The sequence below is a fragment of the Wickerhamomyces ciferrii genome, contig 00013 (assembly GCF_000313485.1).
Source record: "Wickerhamomyces ciferrii WGS project CAIF00000000 data, strain NRRL Y-1031 F-60-10, contig 00013, whole genome shotgun sequence".
NCBI lineage: Eukaryota > Fungi > Ascomycota > Saccharomycetes > Phaffomycetales > Wickerhamomycetaceae > Hansenula > Hansenula ciferrii.
The window spans coordinates 1-24,690 of NW_011887727.1; the positions used below are offsets into that span (position 1 = coordinate 1).

The window sequence follows — 24,690 nt, forward strand, 5'->3', positions numbered from 1 at the left end:
TTTTTACTTGGATCTTAAATGTAATATGGATGAAAATGTTGATTATGATACTCATAGGGAATTGGTTAGAGATTATGAGAAAAGGGAAAAAAATAATACAGTCTTAGATCCATCTTTATTAAAAGGTTTCAAAGGTGCTATATTAATTGAATTTTTTGATATTTCAACATTATTAAGGAAATTTGATCGTCATTTATTATTAAACTATCCTATTGAACTTTTTTGGCATACTAGAACAAGACTCAGATATTTCAAAATTTTCACTAGAATGTTTGAAACTTCAGGTGATAGATTAAAAAAAATCAATCTACTTTTTGAAACTGGAAAAGAACCTAATAATAGATTGGATCAACATTATGCAGTATCAAACATTCCACAGGGTATACCTTCCAATATATTACATATCCCAGTTGTTGAAACACTTCATCTTGATAAACTTGAAGGTTATTCAATCCCAGATATTAAAACGAGCTTGCCTGATTTAGAAACAATCCAGATTGTTTTTGATGATCAACTTTATCATGATCGTGAACTTGAGCTCAAAGATGAATATTATGAACCTACTACCATATTAGGCTGTTTGGAACATCGTAATGAAAAATCTAAATTAGATGAATTTTTTAAAACCAGTAAAGGGGAATCCATAGATTTTTTGAAGAATTTCCAATTAAAATATTTCCATAATAAAAAATCTAAATTATTTGATAATTTACAACTATCAAATCTTGCAAGTTTGTTTATTGACTCTTCGACCATTCATTCAATCAAAAATTTGGATTTACCAAATCTTAAGATCTTAAATATTAAGAAATCTGCAATTTATGAAATTTCAAATTTGGAATTAAATTCATTAACAGGTCTTACAATAGACCTTTCATCACCTCATTATACTTTAGAAAATGAGCAAATGAGGCAAATTAATGTAACAGTTCAAAATATAAAATCATCAACCTTGCAAGACTTCAACCTTACTAGCTCATTTAAAATTAAGAAAATCTCCAACTTGGAGTTCCCATCTTTAACTTTTTTGGAAATTCATTCCACTACATTTTCTTATTCACATTTAGATAAATTTGGTAATATCTTAAAACCTTGTGATAAACTTGAAGCAATTATCCTCACCAACACCATAGAAATTCTAAAATTTCAAATGACATTTCCAAACGTTATTACTCTTTCAATTACAAATACTAATGAACTTGGTGAATTTGATATTATTAATATTGACTCATCATTCCCTCAATTAGAAGATATAATTATAGAGGGCATACCAGTTGATAATTTATATCCATTGTTTAACAGCACTTCAACTTTGCAAACAATATATATCTCATCATGTCCAAATTTTAATGTTGCCAAAATTGGACCACAAAATTCATTAGGTTCTCTAATGTTAAAAAATATGAAATCAATAACTGGGTTTAATGGGATTTGTTTACCCGTATTAACAGAATTAATATTGGAAACCAGTGGGGAAAATCATCTCATCATAGAAAATTGTTCATTCCAAATTTTAAAAACATTGATGATTGATACAAAAGTTATTTTCTATATGACTTATGAAGAATCATTAACATTCTTAAATAATGAAATTCCACAACTTCAAAAGTTAATCATATCAGGTTATAAAATAACAAACCATTTTTCAACAACCCCATATCCTTTATTAGAACATCTCAAAATTGATAGACTCAAATCCATAGAAATTTCACCAAGTGCATCCCTAAAGTCAATAAACCTTTCCCAAAACTGCACCACAATGAATATAAACAAGAGTAATGAACTACCTAATCTACAAGAATATAAAGAACCTAAGAAGAATGAAATTTTGGAAACCGTAACTAAGAGAAGAAAAGTTGATCAAGAAGATTTTGCTAATTTACTTAATTATGTGAAAAATGAGAAGGGTGTTGATTTGTTTCAATTTTTACCAAATTTCAATATGGATGGATGATTGTTTCAAAACCATTAATGTCCCTATAATATTAATAGCTATAATATATTGCATCACCATCATTTGATAAATTAGTTTTTTAGCTAGAATAACATGGTATCCATCACGAGTTAATTCGCGTATTACGTTAAGACTTAATTTACGCGTGATCTGCACTACACGTATCTCTCGACTCATCAGTTACACGGGACAAGTCTCGAGATGTATTGATTTTGAACGTTTAAGGACTCGTTAGATAAGCTTATATCTATTCTCATGTCTTTAGAGAAAGTGAAGAATTAAATTGCAGAAGCTCTGAAATCGAAGCAATGCTTACGTAAGATCTGGTGATCCAGAGGAAATATCGCGGTGCAAATATAATAATGATACTAGGTTTTACTGAGTCTTACCTCTTGAGGTTTTGGTCCAGTTCATATTTAATGGGATCCATCAACTCAACTCCGCCTAGAAAGGAACCCAATAGCTTTTTCATTTTTCCACCAAGCTAGTTTAAAACTGAATATATTGTTATGGACTTCACTGAATTGCCCACAGAAATCCATTCTTTAATATTCAAACAATTATACCCATCAGATTTCCTAAACATTATTGAAAATATTTTGGAATGGAGACATTTAATAACCTCGGATAACTTCAAAATAGTTACTAATGATGTCCCAAAACTTCAATTGAAATATGGTCTTGCTGATGATTATTACTTGGATTATAATTGTAATTTTGATGAAGAAAAAGCTTATGATCTTGACTATGATTATGAAAAAGATATTGAAGATTATGAAAAAAATGAAAAAAATAATACAGTTTTAAATGAAAACTTATTATTGGGTTTCAAAGGTGCAATTTTAATTGAAATATATGTTACTTGGACATGTATGTTAAAAAAGTTTGATGAAAATTTATTATTACATGATCCTATTGAACTCATTTGGCATGGATCAGGTGTTAATTCAAGTGTTTTCACACATATGTTCGAAAAATCAGGTGATAGATTAAAGAAAATCCATGTACTTGTTGGAACTCAAAATGAATCTTTTGGTAAATTATGTAAAAGAGGTGAGAAAACTAAAGAAATTGAAGATGCTAAAAAATCAGAGGATGCTAAAGATACGGAAACACAGGGAACTGGTTGTAATATTCAAAATGATGATGATAATAATGATGATACTGATGAGCATGACGATGATGATGAAGAAGATGATGATGATGATGAAAAGGATGGAAGCTCTATATCAGAATTTCCAATAAAATTACCTTCCACGATGTTACATATTCCCGGTGTGAAATCACTTAATTTAAATAAACTTGAAGGGTATTCAATCCCATATATTCAAACTATTATGCCAGATCTTGATAGAATTAATATCTGCTTTGATGGAAAACTTTACTATGATAGTGAACTTGATGAAGGTCCTTATGAACCTGATACCATATTGGGATGTTTGGAAAATTGGCGTGAAAAATCCAAACTTGGTGAATTCTTTGAAACAAGTATGGGGAAACCTATAGATTTTCTGAAAACTTTTCAATTGAAATATTTCCATAATAAAAAATTCAAGTTTGAAAAATTACAATTATCAAATCTTGAGAAGTTGGTTATTGATTCTTCAACAATTCATTCAATACAGAACTTGAATTTACCAAATCTTAAAACCTTGAAGGTTGAAAAATCTGCAATTTATCAAATATCAAATTTGAAATTAAATTCTTTGCAAGAGCTTTCAATAGATCTTAAAACACCACATTATTCTTTAGAAAAAGAACAAAAGAAACAAGTACACTTCACAATTCAAAATATAAAGTCACAAAGTTTGAGAAATTTTAATCTTGTTAGTTCTTTTAAAATTAAGAAAATCTCAAAACTTGATTTCCCATCATTACAAACTTTGGCAATTAAATCAACTAATGATTCTAATCAGTCTTTTGAAACTATTACAAACTCATCATTTCCCCAATTGGAGAATGTAATTATTGAAAATATTCCACTTGATAATTTATACCCATTATTCCAAAACACTTTGAATTTGAAGAGTATGAATATAACATCATGTCCAGTTTTTAACCTTATAGAAATTGGATCTCAAAATTCATTAAAATCATTAATTTTAAAACATGTGAAATCTATACAAGGTTTCACTGGTATTTCATTACCTACATTACAAACCATGGAATTACAAACAACAGGTGAAACTCCTCTCACTATGGAAAATTGTTCATTTGAAAACTTAAAATCATTAAGGATTGATACACACTTTATTTTCGTTGCAACTTATGATTCAACTTTATCATTTTTAAATAATGATATCCCACAGCTTCAAAAATTATTCATATCAGGTTATGAAATAACAAATCATTTCACAACAACACCATACCCAGCTTTAGAAAGCTTAACAATTGATAGAATTGAATCCATAGAGATTTCTCCAAGTGAAACATTGAATACTCTAGATCTTTCAGAAAATTTTACCACACTAAATTTAACCAAGAGTGATGAATTACCTAATTTAAAAGAATATAAAGAAGCTAGTATAATGGACAAGTTAAGAAAACATTTCAAAAAAGCAAAAGTTGATTTTAATCAAGATGCACAATATGATTTACTTAAATATATGATTACAAAGGAGTCGGGTATTAATCTTCTCAAGTTTTTACCTGATAAACATAGGTAGTATTGATTGTTCAATATATATTTGCACTTGTGGAATATCTAATGGATATATATAATAAATTATATAAATCACTATGCATTTGATAGAAAAGTTGTAATTAAAATAACATTATTATACGGTGTTCCCAATATAATGGAATCGATTAAACTTGTTTCTGTGGTAACGATTTTTTAAAATCTATTACTGTTTTCGCGTATCATTTTAAACTTTTACGCGTCTGTCCTTACCGAGTATTTATTGGAAAAAGTTTGTACTACTATGATTCAATTGGACTAATTTTGACTCTTGGATTCGTAAATATATTACAATTGTGATTTCTAGCTATAGAATTGGAGGTTTTAATTGCTCTTTTTCCATTATTAAATCACATAATGAGTTTCTTGAGTCTCCCTTGTGAGATTCAGTTACGGATTTTCAAAGATGTTTTCCCATCAGACCTGGTGATGATATGGCATGAAGTACCTGAATTAAGACATATAATTACCCCTGATACACTTCAAATTGTTACAAATCATATTCCTTATGAAGATGATGACATATATACTCCGTTACCAGAATATTTACAAAAGGCTGCGGACAAACTTCATAAATACAGAAATAGAAAGTATAAGTTACCTGAAGATTTCTATATTCCTTATAAATGTGAGCTATATGAGACAGTTGATTCTGATGATGATTTTGATGAATTTAGGCAAAGGTTAACAGATGCTTTAAATCCAATTTTTTTGAAATATTTTGAAGGATCATTATTAGTTGAAATTTATCATAATGGTTGGGATTCAGAATTGAAATATATTGATAAATGCATATTGAAACATGACCCGGTTGAAGTGTTTATTGATACACCAATGTTAACGAAAAAGTTTCATGAACACATGTTGAAACAAGGTGGTGATAGATTGAAACGTGTTACTTTCAATGATTTAGATCCTCCTTTGAATTCGCTTCCTCCTCCAAATACACCACCAAATCTATTTCGCACAACGGGTATTAAAGATATTTATTTGAGTGAGTTCAATGGGTATACTTTCTCTGAGATGTATGACTTCGCTCCAGATTTAAAATCACTACACATAAAATTTAAAGATAAGCATGTTCATGGTGATGAATGTGAATGGGGTTATAGACGCGAGAATTGTTACGTTAGAACTAAATTTGGTTTGATAGAAAATGAACTGCCGCATGAAAACTCGGTTTTGACTAGATTTTTCTCCACAGAAGTTGGTATTAATCCATCTGGGTGTATGCAAAATTTAAAATTTCTTAAATTGAAACATTTCCATAATAAGAATTATAAATTTGGGAACTTTGATTTACCAAATCTTGAACAATTGAAAATTGAATCATGTACACTAAATTCAATACAGAATATGGACTTACCAAAGCTAGTGGGTTTTAAGATTGAAAGGGTAGCATTGTTCGAAATTTCAAATCTCAAATTGAATTCATTGCAGAGCTTTTTTCCCCGTGTTTCATCACCACATTTATCTATGGAAGAACGTCAAAAGAGTACTTTTAAGTTAACTTTACAAAACATAGAATCACACAAATTGAGAGAACTAGTTATAAGATGTTCATTCAAGATTGAAAAACTATCAAACTTAACATTTCCATTATTGAAAAGTTTTACTTTAGCACCACCATTAGAAGAAAAATCACCTTTTGCTTATGATAATCATGAAGAAAAATCACCTTTTGTTTATCATCATCGTGAAGAGTTTGGTGAAGCTCTCAAAGGCTGTGAATATCTTTATGAGATGACTTTAGTAAACTGCATGGAGATTTTGAGACCACAAACTAATTTTCCTAATGTTACTAATTTATCAATTACAAACCAGCAAGAACCAGATATCTCATCCGAAGAGAGAGCCATTAATGCAACATTTCCCAAATTACACGAATTACGCTTGGTGAAAGTGTCACTTCATAGAAATTTTAAAAATTTGTTGGAAGAGTCACCCAAATTGGAAGAACTTGAATTGACTACATGTTCTGGAATTGATGTTAAAACTTTGAACACACACCCAGGATTGAAAAACTTACGCATAAAAGATCCTATCCACTTGTATCCGTGGCAAAATATATCACTTCCTAATCTTGAAGTGTTAAATATAGTTGCTTATAGTGGGGATGACTTAGTTATTGAAAATTGTTCATTTGAAAGTCTCACACATGTGGAAGTTAAATCCAATGATGATATGGCGTATGATGGAAAATTAACTTTTGTTGGGAATAACATTCCTATACTTGACACTGTAACTTTACATGGATATAAGATTGAACATCAAATATCTACTGAACCGTATCCAAAATTGAAAAAGATTGCTGCGAATAGGATTATGCATTCGTTGAAAGTTGTGTCAAGTGAACTCTTGAGGACAATAGACTTAACAAGAAATTTTGAAGATATTAATGTGGAATTAAGTGACAATTTACCAGGTTTAAAGTTCTTTAAAAAACCAACATTGACACAAGCTCAAGCACAAAAACGAAGAAAGGGTGGTTATAGAAGGAGACAAAAGACAGTTTGAAGCAATTTAAATAAAAATATCTTAATTAAACATTGTATTATTTATAATACTATTCGATCGGAAATGGTTTATTCTACCAAACAGTTCTTAATAAACATGATTCAAGAACTTTTTAGTTTTGTATTTCTGGCGTATAAATTATATTATCTTACTGTCCGTAACAAATAATAATCATCTCCATGGAAACGGAGAAAACAAATCATTACCTACTATTTTTTCGTATAATTTTAAATCTAATCATGCAGAATCTTACCTGATTTCTAACCAACAAAGCACCATATTGATAATTGTGAGCTTCGAAGCTGACCGGCTGCTCGTGGTACTCAAAACATCACACAATAATAAATACTTATCAATCTGGAATGGGGTTTGAAATATTACCTTTTGAAGTTCAGGCCTCTATATTCAAAGAACTTCTTCCATCAGACCTGGTGAAGATCTGGCATGATGTACCAGAAATGAAGCAATTCATTACCTCTGGGATGCTTAAAATTGTTACGACTTCTGTCAATGAAATGAAGCTGAAATATGATTTCCCAGATGAGTTTTATTTTCAATATGAATGTGAATCTGATTCCGATGAACAAAGAAATCAGGCTGATCTAGAATTCCAACAAACCTTTAAAGGTTTCAATGGTTCCATTTTAGTTGAGAATCTTAATAAAAGAAATTACAGGGCTCATGGACTCAATGTGGAACTATTTAAACCATATATTCATGAAATAACCTGGTACTGTGAAGATAAATATCATGGTAAAGTCGCCACATTCGAAGATATAATTGAAAACTCTGGAGGTAATCTCAAGCAGTTAACAGTCGAAAATACAGGAGGTGATAATTTCGTGCTTGATGTGCTCCCTAGTTCTACTTCATCACGGAAGGTTCTCCAATATAGTGGAGTTAAAAGGGCAGAGATTAATGATTTCAAGGGACATACACTTTCAGAAATATCCACACTTATTCCAGATTTAGAGAAATTAAGCATAGAATCCAAATATTGGTACACAGACACCATTTCAAATTATAAAATAAAACAAGGTCATTCTCCTTTCCCAGAAATAGATGAACATTCAGTGACCTCATTTAATCGTTTAAAAGAACTTAAAATCGATGGTTACCATAATGATAGTTATAAAATTTCAAACCTATATTTACCAAACCTACAACAATTTACACTCAGAGATTGCTTCATTCATTCTATCAAAAATTTAAAAGCTCCAAACTTGAAACGTTTTGGTATTCATCGATCGGCATTATTTGAGATTTCAGATCTTGAGCTACATTCATTAAATGCACTCTCTATTAATTTAAGATCCAAACAAGAGCCTACTACGGGGAACCCTTATGCGTACCAGTTTATTTTACAAGATATAAAGTCAAATAGCTTAAAAGAATTTTCCTTAAACAGTTCAACTACTATTTCAAAGATATCAGGTTTATATACCCCGGCCTTAAAGAGTGCAACTATTGTTTGTTTCACAGGACTTTCTTCTTCCCCAGGTGCGTATTTAGATTGTGAAGAAAATTCTGGACTATTCAATGACTGTGATAATATTGAATATTTACGTCTTTCAGGCTGTACAGGTATATTGAAACATCATAAAGAGTATCAAAGTGTTAAAACATTATACATTTCTGGTGCAGGTTACTATGAAAATGATGAACGCATACGCTTTGATGATTTCATAGTGAGGTCAACGTTCCCAAATTTGGAAAATTTAGAAATGTATAATTTGGTGCTAGATGAGCATGAAATAACAAAGCAGATTCTCACACAACCATCCCAATTGAATAAATTGGAACTTATGAATTGTACCGGGTTCAAAATTGATCAACTTTCACATCATGAAAACTTGAAGTCATTATTGATTGAAAACCGTTCATTTGAGCCTTTCCAGAATATCAATATGCCGAGTTTGACAGAATTAGAGATTGGTTTTACTGAAAGTGACTTTGTAATGGAGGATTGCACTTTTAAAAATATCCAAAGTTTGTCTATCAGTTTAGGTTACAACTATTCAGAGCCTGGGACAACAACATTTATGAACAATATTTTACCAAAACTTGAAACCCTAACATTAGGGGATCATAAAGTTATGAATCACATAACCACTAAACCATATCCTGCTCTTAGAAATCTTACTATTGATCATGCTTACTCATTAGAAATTACGCCAAGTGAAACGTTGACTAACTTGAATCTCTCAAGGAATTCTATGGTAATGGATCTGGATATTGGTGAGTATGAAGATTTGCCAAATCTGGACTACTATGTGGAGCCACGAGGATATTCATTCTTTAGATAATTCTCCAGTGGTTAAGTATGTTGAATTAAATGAAACCTTTAAAACACCAAGAATTCAAGAGAAAGTCATAGACTGGCTAATGAAAATTGAAAATTATGATACTGAGTCTGCACTTGGATAAACGGTTTAATTAACTAAATCATTTATTTAAATTTGATTGTAATATAACTCTATTATCTCGGTATCAAAGAATTCTGGTATTACGTAGATTGAGAAATAAAGTTCAACATGTTGTGTGTAAATCTATAGTAATTGTTTTCAAAGGAACTAATTTAGCCATATTATTACAGCGCGTACAGCTTGCGCCGGTATTTGTAAAGTTATAAGTCAATGAACAATGTAATATTTTGGTCGAACAATTTAAAATCCGTAGTTTTAGAAGTTGGGTATTTTTCATGGAATCTGGAGTCCTGGCCTTATATATTCGTATAATATTATTAAGTTACACTGTCCGTAACACATAATGTGCTTATATATTTGTGCTCTTAACAAATGTTATTTGTAGTTGTGGTGTTGTAGTCTTATAATCATTAATCATTAACATTATACCCCCTATCAACTTATACTTAAAGTGTTACGACGTGGGCATTGGAGAGTTACATCAATTAGGTCAAAGTTTCAACGCACAAATACTTGGTCATCTATAGTTAATTTCAATATGGGATTTGAAATATTACCTTTTGAAGTTCAGGTTTCTATATTCAAACAACTTCTTCCATCAGAGCTGGTAAAACTCTGGCATGATGTACCAGAAATGAAGCAGTTTATCACCCCTGGGATCCTTAGAATTGTTACAACTTCTGTCAATGAAATGAAGCTAAAATATGATTTCCCAAATGAGTTTTACTTCCAATATGAATGTAATTCTGACTCTGAGGAGCATAAAAATCTGGCTCATCTTGAGTTTCAACATAACTTTAAAGGTTTTTATGGCTCTATTTTAATTGAATTTTTTAGGGAAAGAAGCTCTACTGCCCATGGACTCAATGTCGAGCTATTTAAGCCATATATTTTTGAAATAATCTGGAACTGTGAAGATCATTTATATCATGATGGAGTCGCTACATTTGAAGATATTATTGAAAAAGCTGGGAATAACCTCAAGCTGATAACAGTCAAATATACGGGATATGATGACTTTATTATTGATAAGCTCCCTGATTCTATTCTAACACAGGAGATTCTACAATATAGTGATATTGGAAAGGTGGCAATTCAAAACTTCAACGGGCATATACTTTCAGAGATGTTCACACTCATTCCAGATTTGGAGAGACTAAACATGGAATCCGCATCGTATGGAGACAACATCTTAGGTGATGATCTGAACATAAATGATTTTATATTCCCAGAAATAGATGTACATCCATTGGCATCATTTAATCGTTTGAAAGAAATTGAGATTGGTAACTACCTTAATAATCGTTACGAACTTTCAAATTTATATTTTCCAAACCTGCAAAAGTTTACACTCAAACATTGCTCCATTCATTCTATCGAGAATTTAAAAGCTCCAAAGTTGAAAATCTTTGAAATTCAATGGTCTGCAATATTTATAATCTCATGTCTTGAGTTACATTCTTTAGATGTGCTTTCCATTCATTTAATAGCTAGAAAACAATCCACAACCGGAGATTCTCATTCTTACGAATTTATAATGGAATACATAAAGTCCAAAAGCTTAAAAGATTTCAACTTGACAGGCTCAGCTATTATTGGAATAGTACAAAACTTATATTTTCCGGCTCTAGAGAGTGCTAGTATTATAAGTTCATCCAAATATGAGGGTTATTTTGGTACTGACAATGTTGAACCATTTATAAACTGTGATAATCTTGAATATTTACGACTTTCAGGTTGTACAAACATATTGAAACTGCCGAGGGAGTATCAAAGTGTTAAAACTTTATATCTTTCGGGTACTTACTATAACGATGATAAAAGTTCTGAAGCTTTTACGCCGGTGAGAACATCGTTCCCAAATTTGGAAAATTTAAAAATGAAAAATTTGGAACTAGATGAACATGATATAACAGAGCAGATCCTCACACAACCATCCAAATTGAACAAATTGGAACTTAAGAATTGTCCTGGGTTCAAAATCGATCAAATTTTACATCATGAAAACTTGAAGTCATTATTAATTCAAAATTATTCATTTGAACCTTTCCAGAATATCACTATACCGAGTTTGATAGAATTCGAGATCCATTTTACTGAAAGTGAATTCATCATGGAAAATTGCACCTTTGAAAAGCTCGAATATCTGGCTATTAATTTAGGATCTAAGTTTTCAGATCCTGGAACAATAAAATTTGTGGAAAATCTTCTGCCGAAACTTGAAATACTCAAATTGGAGGATCATAAAGTTACAAATCACATATCTACTAAATCATATCCCCTTCTTGAACAGCTTGCTATTGATCATATTGACTCATTAGAAATTGTACCAAGTGATTCATTGAATACCTTAGATCTTTCAAAGAATCATTTAAAGATGGATCTGGATTTTAATGAAGATGATTTTCCAAACCTGGAATATTATGATGAGCCACAAGGATAATTTGGATTTCTTAGATAAATTTGGAGCTTTCAAAGTCTTAAAAATTGAACTTTTAAAGCAATTTAACCTGAATCAAAGAGCTGAAGAAAAGGTTGAGCCACAAACTGGATAATGAAAAGTCACTTGGATAAACAATATGAACAGCTATATAATATTATCATATTTTTTATTCTTTTGATATCAGCCAATTTTGGTATTTCAGAGTCATCTTACTACATTTTGTAAACCAAATGTGTATAAACTTATGTTCAAACTTCAAACGTACTGAAGTGATGATTCATAAATGCTTACTCTTTTAAAACCTGATTTGGAAATTTCTAGTTACCCCGGTAACCTGAAAATTACACAACGTAGTTTTTATACTCATGAATAATACCTATCAACAAACCAAAACATGTACGTATCAATTAACTTCAGGCTAACACACAAGGCTTTTAGGTACAATCCTGAGTACCTACCTTCATTGGACCTCATAACTTATACACAATTGAAAATTCAGCATTAAATAATGAAGCTACAAGAATTTCCCAAAGAGATTCAATCATTGATATTTAAACATTTATACCCAACTGATCTTGTGAAGATATGGCATGAGATCCCTGAGCTTAGATATCTTATCACACCTGATACACTCAAAATTGTCACAGACTCCAAATATGAAATAAGTAACTTAAAGTATTCTTTTCCAGATGACTTTTATGCTATAGAGCCTATTAATCCAAAATATATTGGTCGCAGTTTCAGAATATGGAAGGGGCTAGAAGTTGGTGAAGAGGAAGAACTTGAAAGAGATCCAACTGATTATGAATTATTTGACATTAGTAAATTTGAAAATTTTAAAGGGGCAATCTTATTGGAACATTTCTATGGTGGGTCAGAATATCATTATAGATATTTTGGTTTATACTATATGTTGAAGAATAATCCACTTGAAGTGATTTACCATTGTGATGCACTGAGTGAGGATTTGATTGAATCTTTAGAATTTTCTGGTAAAAAAGCTGGTCCTAATTTAAAATCAATATCTTGGATTGATCCTTATAATATAAAAGGCTCCTCGTTCATTCCTTCTATAAAGTTACCACCAGGATTATTTCAAGTTCCCGGTGTTAAAGAGACTACTGTATATTATGATAAATCTTCTGATGATCACTATTTCGCAAAATTACTTGATACTGCTCCAGAATTGGAGAAAATTACGGTTAAATGTGAAAAGGACTTATATGAAGAAAGATTTATTTATCCTAGTAATTATAATCCCTTTAAGCATACTGGTGGCTATAATTATAACCCATGGTGGTCAAGTGATAGTGAAGATGATGACGGAGTTGTTACAGTAGAAGAATCAACCAAATATTTCTTCACTCAATTTTTGGATACAAAATTAGCTCCTTTAGGCTCATTAGATTTTTTGAAACATTTGAAGATTACAAGTTTTAAAAATGAGAAAGTTAACTTTGAAAAATGGACAAATTTACCAAACCTTGAAACATTAGAAATATTTAATTGTACAATTCATTCAATAAGTCACTTGGATTTACCAAATTTAAAAACTTTAGAAATCGTTGAAACTGCCTTACTTGAACTTTCAAATCTTAAACTAGATTCTTTAGAAACATTTATCACTCATTTGGTACCATGTCCACATATTGAAGTTGATATGGAGGGTGGTGAATATCAAGATGAAGAAGATGAATTTCCCTTCACTATGAAAAATATCGAATTCAATAGATTAGAGAAGTTGGACTTCGATTGTGAGTTGAAAGTTGAGGAGTTATCAAACTTATCATTCCCAATGGCAAAATCTATTAGATTGAATTGTTATCCATTCTACCAACCATTCACATATTCACATCCTGAGGATGCTGGTGAAGTGCTTAAGTTTTCTGATAATGTTGAAAGTCTGGAACTTATAAATTGTTCAGAAGTTTTGACTAATACTGGCTCTTTCTCAAATGTTACAAATCTGAAGATTACAAACATTACAAAACCTGATGACTACTTTGAACCTACAATTGATACTTCATTTCCGAAGTTAAATACATTATTTGTGAAAAACATATCATTTGGTAATTTAAATTTGTTGCTGAATAAGACTTCAGAATTTCAAGATATTCAAATCATTGATACTCCAGGCTTTAAGGCTGAACAAATATCATTACAAAAGCAATTGAAGTCGCTATTTGTTCAATCACGGAGTTTGGGTTCATTTGATGAGTTAGAATTACCATCTTTAGAGAGTTTAAAACTAATTTACGATGGTGATAAAGAAATTGTGGTGCAAGAATGTTCATTCGACAATCTTAAATCTTTAACTATTAAAAATGGTGAATATAGATCATATACAGGACAATTAGTTTTCCGTGGAAATGATGCACCAAAACTTGAAACTTTGAAATTATCAGGCTTAAGAATTATGAATTCTATCTCTACAGATGAATTTCCTTTACTTAAAAGTGTTGTTATTGATAGAATTGAATCTTTGGAAATCTCATCAAGTGAAATATTAGAGATGATTGATCTTTCCAAGAATTTTAATGATATGAAATTAGAAATGAATGGAAGTTTCCCCAATTTAAAAGAGTATAAGGAAGCTAAAAAGCATAAACAATTAGAAAGTCCAAAAAAGAAAATAAGACAAGGTCGTTGGAATCAATGGGTTCGTGAACAATAAATATGAAGTAGAAAAAAAAAGATGTGGAAAACTACTAATTTTGTATTTGAATATGTGAATAATATATGAATGAAGTTGTATGTACAAGAATATTTTTTTTTGGTAAAGTTAACTCATTGAAATCTCTTTGCATGTTCCAATTTAGCTTTAGTAGGATCCACTTTTGGTTTCTTTTTAAACATTACAAATAATGCGATTGAACTTGCAAAACTTAACCCATACCAAGTGACTAAATATTGTAAATGATTATTTCTTAAATCAATACTTGCAGGACGACCAACTGGAACACCAGCATTTATTAATTGCCATTGAGTAAACTCTTGTAAATGATTATAAGGTAATGATTTTAAGATTGTTTCTTCATGAGTATGAGCTTTACGCCATATTTTCCACCAAGGTTTTGATTCTTTAACTGTTATGGTTTCAATTGGATGATCTTTTAAATCTATTAAAGCTTGAGCATGTATTGGTGCACATCCTGTAGCTTCAGTCATTTCATCAACGTTAATAACATGCCAAACTCTTGATTCTTCATCTAATTTATCATAAAGTAATGCAGATCTATCTTCTGCAGTTTTTTTCAAAATTAATTCAACACGAACCTCATGCATTGGAAGTGATAAATGTTGTAATTTTCTTCTTGGTGGTAAGATTTTATCATCTTTAACAAATCCACGTTCAATTAATATAGTATCACCACCATCACTTCTTATAAAAGGTGTGAAAACTGAATAACCTTTTTCACCAAATTTAACTTTTGGGCCAACGAAAACTTCTCTAGAATGATCATAATGACCAGTAACATAATATTTTCTATATTGTAAATCTTCAACATCTTGAGGTTCAACATGTTTTGGTAATGGAATTGGTTCATAAGTTAATCTATCTTCACTTGTTGCAATTAAATTATTCTTCCATTTCAATCTTCTTAATTGCCATGTCCCCAGATAAAAAGATACAACAGGCATAGCTAATAACAAAATAAATAAAAATGAACGGAAAATTGATGGTTTTGGTTTCTCTTCTTTTGATTTAACAGGATTCCAATCAAATGATGAATAAACCTTGGTACGAATCTGGAATCTTTGTGCCATGATTTGATGAGATTGTAACGCATTAGCGCGCGCAAAAGCCTGAGGCCGTATCAAACGAGCACCAAGAGGTCTCATCATGATCTTTGAAAACATCTTTTGATGAGTATCTCAAACTTATAACTGAGATATGGAAATTGATTATGTATAAGCAAAAAAATCAACGGGTATAAAACAAAAAAATCAAAAAATCGCGGGATTTGAACTTTATAAAACAGATTCGCGCAATTTCGAAGATAATACGAACATCAACAGAATTTTTCTATCAAAACATTTCATTAACAAATACACAAATTACATTATAAATAGCATAAATAAATATAAACAGGATAATCTCAACGTTTTTCCAAGTCAATGTTATGAATTTCATCAGTGGAAGAACCTTCATGATGTTTTTCATCAGGTCTAGAATTACTCAAAATACCAGCATTTGAACCATATCCATTATGACCTTGACCTTGATCACTTGTTGAAGCATTCTCTATAAATTCAACCTCTTGTTTCATAACATCAATATCACCAGCATCATTAACATGAACATTATTGATCCCACTAGTATCAGGACATAATTGAGCACCTCTTCTACCAATTAAATACCATGGTAAATTAAATAAATCTTCCATGGATTCTAATGAACGTCCACTAATTTCTGGAAGGAAGAACCAACACCAAAATAACCCAATAATTAACACACCAACAAAGAAATAAAAAGTACCATATTTATTCATTGATATCAACATTGTTGGAACAGCTTTTGTATTACCATATTGATTTGCAAAATGGAATGCCATAATTAATGCAGTACCAAAATTACGAACTCTTAATGGGAACATTTCAGAATTAATTAAATATTGAATTGAATTCCAACCCATTGTCCAACCAACACCATTTAGATATAACATGGCTAAAGCACCAACACCAGCTTGTTTTTGTGAATGAGTTGGAGTATAAGAATCTTCAGTAACATTTGGAACTATAGCTAAATAAGTTGCAAAATAAATTGTTGATAATAATTGAATTATTAATCCAATATAAAGAGATTTTCTTCTACCAAGGAAATCAATAACGAAAAATGCACAAAAATAAGCTGATGAAAATTTTACAACACCTAAAACAGCAGTCATTAATAATTTCTTAGTACCGGTATAACCAACCATTGCAGTTAATTCTGGCATATAAATTGTCACAGCATTTGCACCTGACCATTGTCCAAGGATTTGAGCACCAAGACCTAAGAATAATCTATATCTAATTGATTTAACAAGGAATAATTCTTTGAAAACTGTAAATTTTGAAGTTTTACCAGCTTCCTCTTTTTCAACCATCAATTGTTCTTGAATATCAGAAATTTCACTAATAATATAAGGATGATTTGGACTTAATTTTCTAATTTTGGATAAATTTTGATAAGCTTTTTCAATTTTATCAACTTTAACTAACCAACGTGGTGATTCATTACATAGTAAAGAACCCAAGAATAATAATCCACCAAGAACAATTTTTAAAGAAGTTGGTATTATCCATTGTTTTGAAGATTCTGATGAAACATGTAAAGCAGTACCATAATTTGCAAAATAAGCAATCATAATACCAAAATAAACTGCACCAGCAAAGATACAATTACAAAGACCTCTTATAGATTTTGGAGAAATTTCACTTAAATAAGTTGGACCAATAACTGTTGTTTGACCAATAAATAAACCTTCAATTAATCTACCAGCATATAATTGACCCACTGATTTTGAAGTGATTTGAATAATACCTGCAATAATCCAACCAATACAAACAATTTGTAAAGTTCTTATACGACCAAATTTATCAACTAAATACATTGCTAAAAGACAACCACCAATTGAACCTAATTGAACCATTGAAGTTATATTTGATTTTAAATTTGCTAAAGCATCTGCTGATTTTGTTGGATCTTTTAAACCAAATTGATGTTGAAATGATTTTTGTGCCACTGAACCTGATACATTACCTTCATCATAACCACGAGCACAACCTAAGACACCAAATACAAAAACTGATAAGTATAAAGTTGTATTGAAAATTTCTGGTGGTGAACCATCAGAATTAAAGAATTTTTTCCTAAATGAGAATTTCTCTTTTAGTTTAGATTGTTGTATTTCACCTGTTTGCTTTTCATTCTGTTTATTTTGATGAATGATATGTTGTTTGTATGTACTAGATTGTGTAGACATGTTAAAGCACTTGATACGAAACGATATAAGTCTACAATGAAAAAGCTCAAAAAATGGCAACAATAAATATATTTATATAAACTTTTGTTTTGAAAATGGAGAGCTACACCACTTTCATATTCCAACAAAACTTTATCTTAATCAAATTTGATATAGGAACGGCTAAATACTGCAAAAACAGGTAGTCCTCAATAATAGGAAGGCATAGACTTGTTCATCCTGAAATGTCCATATTCCCTCTTACTAAAAAAAGTTAACCGTTAACCCTCTTTTACATCAAAAAAAAAGACTAATTTTACAATGATGATATAATTGATTGTTTCATGAAGTTATAAATATCTGGAGTATCATGATTCCGACGGGTTTTCACGGTAGGTATAATACTAGAAAAAGAAAGGATATATAGTATAAAGATAACTAGAGCAAACATTATATATCTAGTAGTGTATAGCGTAGATTATAAGCCATCATACATAGGTTTGTTGAGTTATTTTGGTTATGTTAAGCTGGTATTCGTATTTTATTACGTATTTCTCAAATTTAGGATTTTTGCAGGTGGCCCGTAAAATTTCAGATGATTGACAACTGCAGCGCTTCTCCACGAAGAAATTTACTATGAATGACTAGAAAAAATGCAGTGGGAAATAGTTTTAGTGGAAGATACAATGATATCCCGTTGAAATGGTATCAGAGTTGATGACATGGAGTTATGGAGTCATGGTGATGGAGTGTTCAGATTGTGCTAAGTGTTGTACTTTATGATTCTTATTGTCTTTACCGTTGCCCAGTTTGCCCAGATTACAAAAGCTTAGCAACTCATCGGAAGTGTGTACACACTTCCTCTATAAGTTTAGTAGGTATGAACTTTAGCACTTGCTGCTTATAAATGGGGTATCAATAAGTGATTAACCATGTATGGAAACTCTGAGATCTGTGTGGATTACAATGTGTTTTACCGGTTGGTTCATTGGTTCATTGGTGGGCACTGGGTAATTAGTAATTTGCTAAATGTCTGATTGTCTGATTAGCGGCGCGCTCTCCCCATTCGTATTTACTTGTGGAGGGCATCGGTGAATCAAGGATTGACTACAAGCTGTTGTACGGTTCATGTTGAAAGTTCAGAAGTAGATTGAGATTAGAGATAGCCTAGATAGACTGTGTACTTGTCCGCTCTTTTGTGGTTTGAGATCGCTGAAATACTGGTTATTAGTATACTATAGTACCCTTGAATGTTAAGTAATTATTATAAGATAATTGCTTTTGTGTCATGAATAATTTTTAATTGTCAAAATTTATTTTGTGATATCCACAATCATAAATTATACTTCTACCCATTGGATCTATTTTCAAACTTGAATTTACATAAATATTATCCACTAGACTAATTTCAAAATGTTCATTTTGTACTCATAATTTATAAGGGCCTTGTCGTTAATTATAGTTTATGTTTCTACCTCAATTTGAGGTGCCAATTTGCTATATTCGTGAGAACTAATTATTATAATTATAAACAGCAGATTATATACATATATTGTTGATCTGATTTTTATTATAATATTGCACATGTTAAAACATTCTAAATTATAGATGTTGAAATCAAGATTGGATATTAGCTGAAAATATTCATACTTTAACTAGACATATCTCATTCAATATACATATAATTTCATTTTTAAACTAAATTATATTGAATTGTAGTATAAATTTTTTTCCGATTAAGTCGATCACCATTAATCAGTCTCTACGTTAAATAACATCTATATTGGCTTACTGTTATAATAAAATTTTGGGGTTTTGTTTGACTAAAAGTGAAATTAAATATTGTATATTATCCACGCCTAAGATAGACTGTGTAGTTATCCGCTCAGATGTGTTTTCAGATTGTATTCATAAGTGCATCGTGTTGTGTGTTGTTACTTTGAAATTTGCTTTTGTGTCAATAATATTCTAAAAATTGTGAACTCTTGGATCTTCAAATTTTAATTCTTATAAGAGTTGATTGTATTAATTAATATAAATATAAGGTGATTGAATACAAAACAGTACGTGGATCTGTAACATGATTGACACAGCATGATATTCATCAATATATATATATCAAGTTTTTTGATAAAATATTAACCATTCTTCTATTCTTTGGTTTTTTTTTGTGCTTAATGCTTAAATCACAGGCTGCTATATAATCTAGTATTGTACATTAATTGATGTACACTTTATTATAATACGTGTTGAAATATTAATTCAAATCATATAAGTTGAATTCATGGTTGGAAATTAGTTAAAGATAATAATTTGACTATACAAATCTGATTCAATATACATATAATTTTATCTTTAAATTTAAATTGTAGTTTAGTATACACTTATATGGTAATTACCTCAATGTTTTATGATTTTTAATTATCCGCTGAGTTAAATCATATCTATAATAGCTCATTATCATCGGTTCGTTCAGATCGAACTTGATTCTAGTACAATTATGGTATAATATTATCCGAAGTTTCATCTACATATAACCGCTGTATAATTAAGCTATCTATTTATGATTTAAAAGTGATTTGTTGTTATTCATAATTAGCCGCCCATATTATACTATGATTCATACTTGATACATTTGGTTTTGTGTAACTTCAAATTAATTGAAACAATTATATAAAAATTTCAACTAATATTTGAAAAGCTAATTTTGAAATCTCATTGTTACAATAATTTTCAGTAGTATAAGCATGCTTTAAAGTATAACACAGTTTATTTTTTGGTCAAAACAAAGTAACGTCCGAAAATATTGGTCCTTGTTTTATCAGTTAATTCCATTATGTATTCAGTAATTGATGTTATTGGAAATATCTGTTGGTTTTGAATTGGTGATCAACTAATTTAAGCATTTCAGGTTGATACCAATAAACATATTCACATATATTATAAAGAGATATTCTGTTGTTATCATATCCGCCACGGAATATATACTTGAATAATATGTTTTATCAATTTTAATCTTGATAATTTGTAGCGGCCATTATAAAAACAATAGACATACTTAATAATAGAAGTAGCTGCTAAAATCATATTTCCGAATGTCATATTCATATTTCCGAGATGAAGTTTTGAGGTCAAAATATTAAAACTAAATTATATGTCTATCCACAAGCGTTTTTAAAGAAAGTTAAAGTAAATTAATAATCCTGAGCTTCTGGATATTACTCTGATAGTAAAATTAGGACATAAATAAGAGTTTGAATTAATTTTCATAAATTTCAGTATAAAGATTATCAAATTTTAATCTTAAAAGTTATGATCAATAAAATTTTGAAATGTTTTTGAAAAACTGAAAATTTAGCCTAATTTATTGTTTTCAAGCGTTTCTCTGACTGTTTGGACCTTATTGTTAGTAAAAATACTAAATTTCATTGACTATGCATAGCTTTATTGATAAATTTGCAGATTCCAGTAGTAGCTCGCAGTTACCGGGCCCCGGATATAATTTAAGTTACTCATAAGCTGGCTATTTGGACTCTGTACTTTGAAAGTCGGAACGCTACGCTCGCTGCGCCTATTTCAATAATGATTGAATAGATAGGGTATATTAATATACAGTGTAGGTAGCTGAATTTTAAATCAGATAACAAAATGTATGTTCTTTCTTCAACTAATCATCATCGTTATACCGGTCAGTTTACTTTGTATACGCGACGAATCAGCTCTTTATTTATTCTACGATAAGCACATAAAGCTGAAAACGTATTAAGAATTATTAATTATTAAGATATTAAAGATCTATAAAAAGTAGGTTATATACATATAATTCATGGCCTGATTGAATTTCTTTATGATTGATTATTTGATGCACTTTCATTTGTAGTGATCTTTTCAATAGACCCAGCAACATTGTTTTGTTCAGGTTCTTCTCCTTCAGCTTCCTTTTCTTCTCTAGTCTTTGCAACATCATCAGCTTTTGGAACTTTATTATTTGAAAAAAATATAATGAAAATAAATCCAACACATGCAACTGCAGTAGCTGTTATGAAAACATTTTTCAAACTATCAGTAATTGTATTAAAGACAATTTCTTGAGAATCAAATGGTAAATTTTTAATAAGTGCAGGACTTGAAATTATTTTGGCAGCTTGTGATGAATCAATACCTTTTATGGCACCTTTCATAATTTGTTTTCTAATTTTATTTTTAAATGAAGCATTGAAAATAGCTTGTGATAAATCAGCTCCTAAGGCACCACCAAAAGCTCTACTAAAATTCATCAAAGACGAAGTTAAAATTGTACCACCAGCTTCTTTTGGTGCATTCAATTGAGATGACATCATACAAGTTTGCATCCCAATACCAACATAAGCACCTGGTAAGATCAAAAGACCAATCATTTTACCATTTGAAGCATCAGCTTTTAAAAGTGTTAAACAACCAACACCAACACAACCGAAAATACCACCAACAATAGCATATGGTTTTATAATTCTTGTGGTTTTAATTAAGATACCTGTACCAATAACGAAAATAATTGTTGGTATAATCATTGGTAGTAAGTGAACACCTGTATCAAATGCATCATAACCACGAACAACTTGGAAATAAGTTGAAATAAAAGTTGCAATACCCATAAAACAATAGAAGTTTAAAAATAGTGCAAAAATTGGAATAGTAACATATGGATTCTTAATAACAAACCATGGAATAATTGGTGCTTTTGAAAATTTGAAATTCCAAACGAGGAATAAAATCATTAAAATACCACCAATTATAAACATTGCAATTACAGCACCTGAATTCCATGAATATTCAACACCACCAAAAGTTAATGCTAATAAAAAGATAACAATACCTGCAGTCATTAGGAAAGTACCAACATAATCTAAAGCTTTTAATTTTTCCTTCCATGTACCTTTAGCTTTTGGTGGATTGAAAAACCAAAATAATAAAGCACCCGCTACACCACCAATAGGTAAATTAATATAAAAACACCATCTCCAAGTTGAATGTTGAGTGAAAGCACCACCAATTAATGGACCTGCAATAGTGGAAATTGCAAAAGCTAAACCTAAAATTGAAAAAATTGTTGATCTTTGATGAATTGGTGCAACTTCTGTAGCTACAATAAATGTTAAAGTTTGAATACCACCACCTCCAATACCTGCAAGAATTCTACCACCAATAAGAACATTCATATTTGGAGCCAATGCACACATCAAAGAACCTGCTTCAAATAATACTAAAGCTGTCATTAAAGAATATTTTCTACCCCATGTTATAGCAATACGACCCCATGTAGCTGCAAACACACACATGGTAAGCATATAACCTGAACTAACCCAACCAATTTTTTCATAAGCATGAAATTTATTACCAACAGTTTCTAAGATTGTAATGACAATGGTTTGATCTAAACCTATAAGGAATAATGTAGCAAAGCATGATAAAAGACATAAATATAATGGTGCACCATGTAAATATTGATCATAAGTTGTTGTACCGTCTCCCGCATTACTTTCATAAAATTTTTCTTTAACTTTTTGTAACTTTGTTTGATCTGTTGTTGTTTGATTCTCTATATCATTTACGGACATCTTGAGATTGATTGTGGCTTGATTGAACTGATGTGAACCATATTCAACATTTTCTTCACTTCATTTATGAAACTGGGTTTTATCGTTGTATTTATATTAACCATATAAATTGTTGATCTTATTAATGAAGATAAATTTTATTTTCTATGTCAAATTTTATCGGCCGACGTAAATAACGTAAATAAAGCGCATTTTAGACGGGTTTATAAATCTTTACACGTAAGTTATCGTGCGAAATGTGTCCTCGACCATTATTCAGCGATTACATCAGCGCCATTTCAAGTTCAAGTTCATCATGTTGATTTGTTAGTTGTATTTATTTGTTTCAGTGTTATTTCACTTTAGGTAAAACTTTGACTATAACTGTGATTCTAAGCCAAATTCAGATTAACAATATGGGTGAATAATATGTCACTTCTTTGGACACTGGCGCTTATATAATTAGATGCATACCCTCATGTATTTGTTGTTATAGGTCATGGGTGTTGAATGTGTCAATTCTTTCAAGGGTGATGCGTTTTGACAAAAGTTATCAATAAATCTGACAAAGCCAAAAGTTACAACTCAGAATAAGAATCTGGTAAATGGCCATGTGATGCTCATAATGATATTAATGGAAGATCAAAGAAACAAACATGGAAAGGTGGCTGGGAAGATGGTTCTTGTGAATGAATATGCTTATGATCTTTGATGTTATTCATTCACTTGATAAATAATTGTATATAGAATAAATATAACAAATAAAACATGAACATCGGAAAACTACAAGTTAATTCAAATTTATTAAAGAAATTATTAATGATCAAATGGGAAATCAGATTACACTATAACCAGAAAGGCTTTAATAATTGATTCCATTTGATCTTGTATATTGCTGTAAACAAAATTATAATGCTTCAACATCAAATGTTTTTGAAGAGAGATCGAATGATGAACTCTCAAGCACTACCATATTGGTCAGCTTACCTTTCAGCAGTAAGCGTTTTCACACCATTGGTGACACAGTTATTAAATATCATGGAAAGTGTAAAAGAAAACGTTGCAACAATGCTGAAATGGATATATAAATTAGTAATTAAGATTTTTAAGGATCCTTTGTCGTATTTATACAGGAGAAATTAACAT

General features: G+C 30.4%; 8 protein-coding genes across 8 annotated transcripts; 5 read left to right on the forward strand and 3 right to left on the reverse strand.

Moving 5' to 3' along the window:
• Positions 1 to 25: 25 nt before the first annotated feature.
• On the forward strand, positions 26 to 1,954 carry BN7_706 (Internalin-I; the record flags this gene model as incomplete). Its single annotated transcript, XM_011278581.1, has 1 exon — positions 26 to 1,954. One exon carries the CDS (start codon positions 26 to 28, stop codon positions 1,952 to 1,954), a length of 1,929 nt encoding a protein of 642 aa, XP_011276883.1.
• A 93-nt stretch (positions 1,955 to 2,047) lies between these two features.
• On the forward strand, positions 2,048 to 7,151 carry BN7_707 (Adenylate cyclase; the record flags this gene model as incomplete). The annotated part of the gene is made up of 3 exons (XM_011278582.1): positions 2,048 to 2,050; positions 2,443 to 4,579; positions 5,056 to 7,151. The coding sequence occupies 3 exons, from the start codon at positions 2,048 to 2,050 to the stop codon at positions 7,149 to 7,151; spliced, it is 4,236 nt and encodes a 1,411-aa protein (XP_011276884.1).
• Positions 7,152 to 7,513: 362 nt separating this feature from the next.
• Positions 7,514 to 9,457, forward strand: BN7_708 (Toll-like receptor 13; the record flags this gene model as incomplete). Its single annotated transcript, XM_011278583.1, has 1 exon — positions 7,514 to 9,457. The coding sequence occupies one exon, from the start codon at positions 7,514 to 7,516 to the stop codon at positions 9,455 to 9,457; it is 1,944 nt and encodes a 647-aa protein (XP_011276885.1).
• A 658-nt stretch (positions 9,458 to 10,115) lies between these two features.
• Positions 10,116 to 12,020, forward strand: BN7_709 (Internalin-I; the record flags this gene model as incomplete). Its single annotated transcript, XM_011278584.1, has 1 exon — positions 10,116 to 12,020. The coding sequence occupies one exon, from the start codon at positions 10,116 to 10,118 to the stop codon at positions 12,018 to 12,020; it is 1,905 nt and encodes a 634-aa protein (XP_011276886.1).
• A 508-nt stretch (positions 12,021 to 12,528) lies between these two features.
• Positions 12,529 to 14,694, forward strand: BN7_710 (Internalin-I; the record flags this gene model as incomplete). Its single annotated transcript, XM_011278585.1, has 1 exon — positions 12,529 to 14,694. The coding sequence occupies one exon, from the start codon at positions 12,529 to 12,531 to the stop codon at positions 14,692 to 14,694; it is 2,166 nt and encodes a 721-aa protein (XP_011276887.1).
• Positions 14,695 to 14,807: 113 nt separating this feature from the next.
• SHY1 (cytochrome oxidase assembly protein SHY1) lies at positions 14,808 to 15,881 on the reverse strand (the record flags this gene model as incomplete). The annotated part of the gene is made up of 1 exon (XM_011278586.1): positions 14,808 to 15,881. One exon carries the CDS (start codon positions 15,879 to 15,881, stop codon positions 14,808 to 14,810), a length of 1,074 nt encoding a protein of 357 aa, XP_011276888.1.
• Positions 15,882 to 16,120: 239 nt separating this feature from the next.
• Positions 16,121 to 17,989, reverse strand: KHT4 (Hexose transporter 2; the record flags this gene model as incomplete). The annotated part of the gene is made up of 1 exon (XM_011278587.1): positions 16,121 to 17,989. One exon carries the CDS (start codon positions 17,987 to 17,989, stop codon positions 16,121 to 16,123), a length of 1,869 nt encoding a protein of 622 aa, XP_011276889.1.
• A 3,824-nt stretch (positions 17,990 to 21,813) lies between these two features.
• Positions 21,814 to 23,565, reverse strand: BN7_713 (uncharacterized protein; the record flags this gene model as incomplete). Its single annotated transcript, XM_011278588.1, has 1 exon — positions 21,814 to 23,565. One exon carries the CDS (start codon positions 23,563 to 23,565, stop codon positions 21,814 to 21,816), a length of 1,752 nt encoding a protein of 583 aa, XP_011276890.1.
• Positions 23,566 to 24,690: the final 1,125 nt, after the last annotated feature.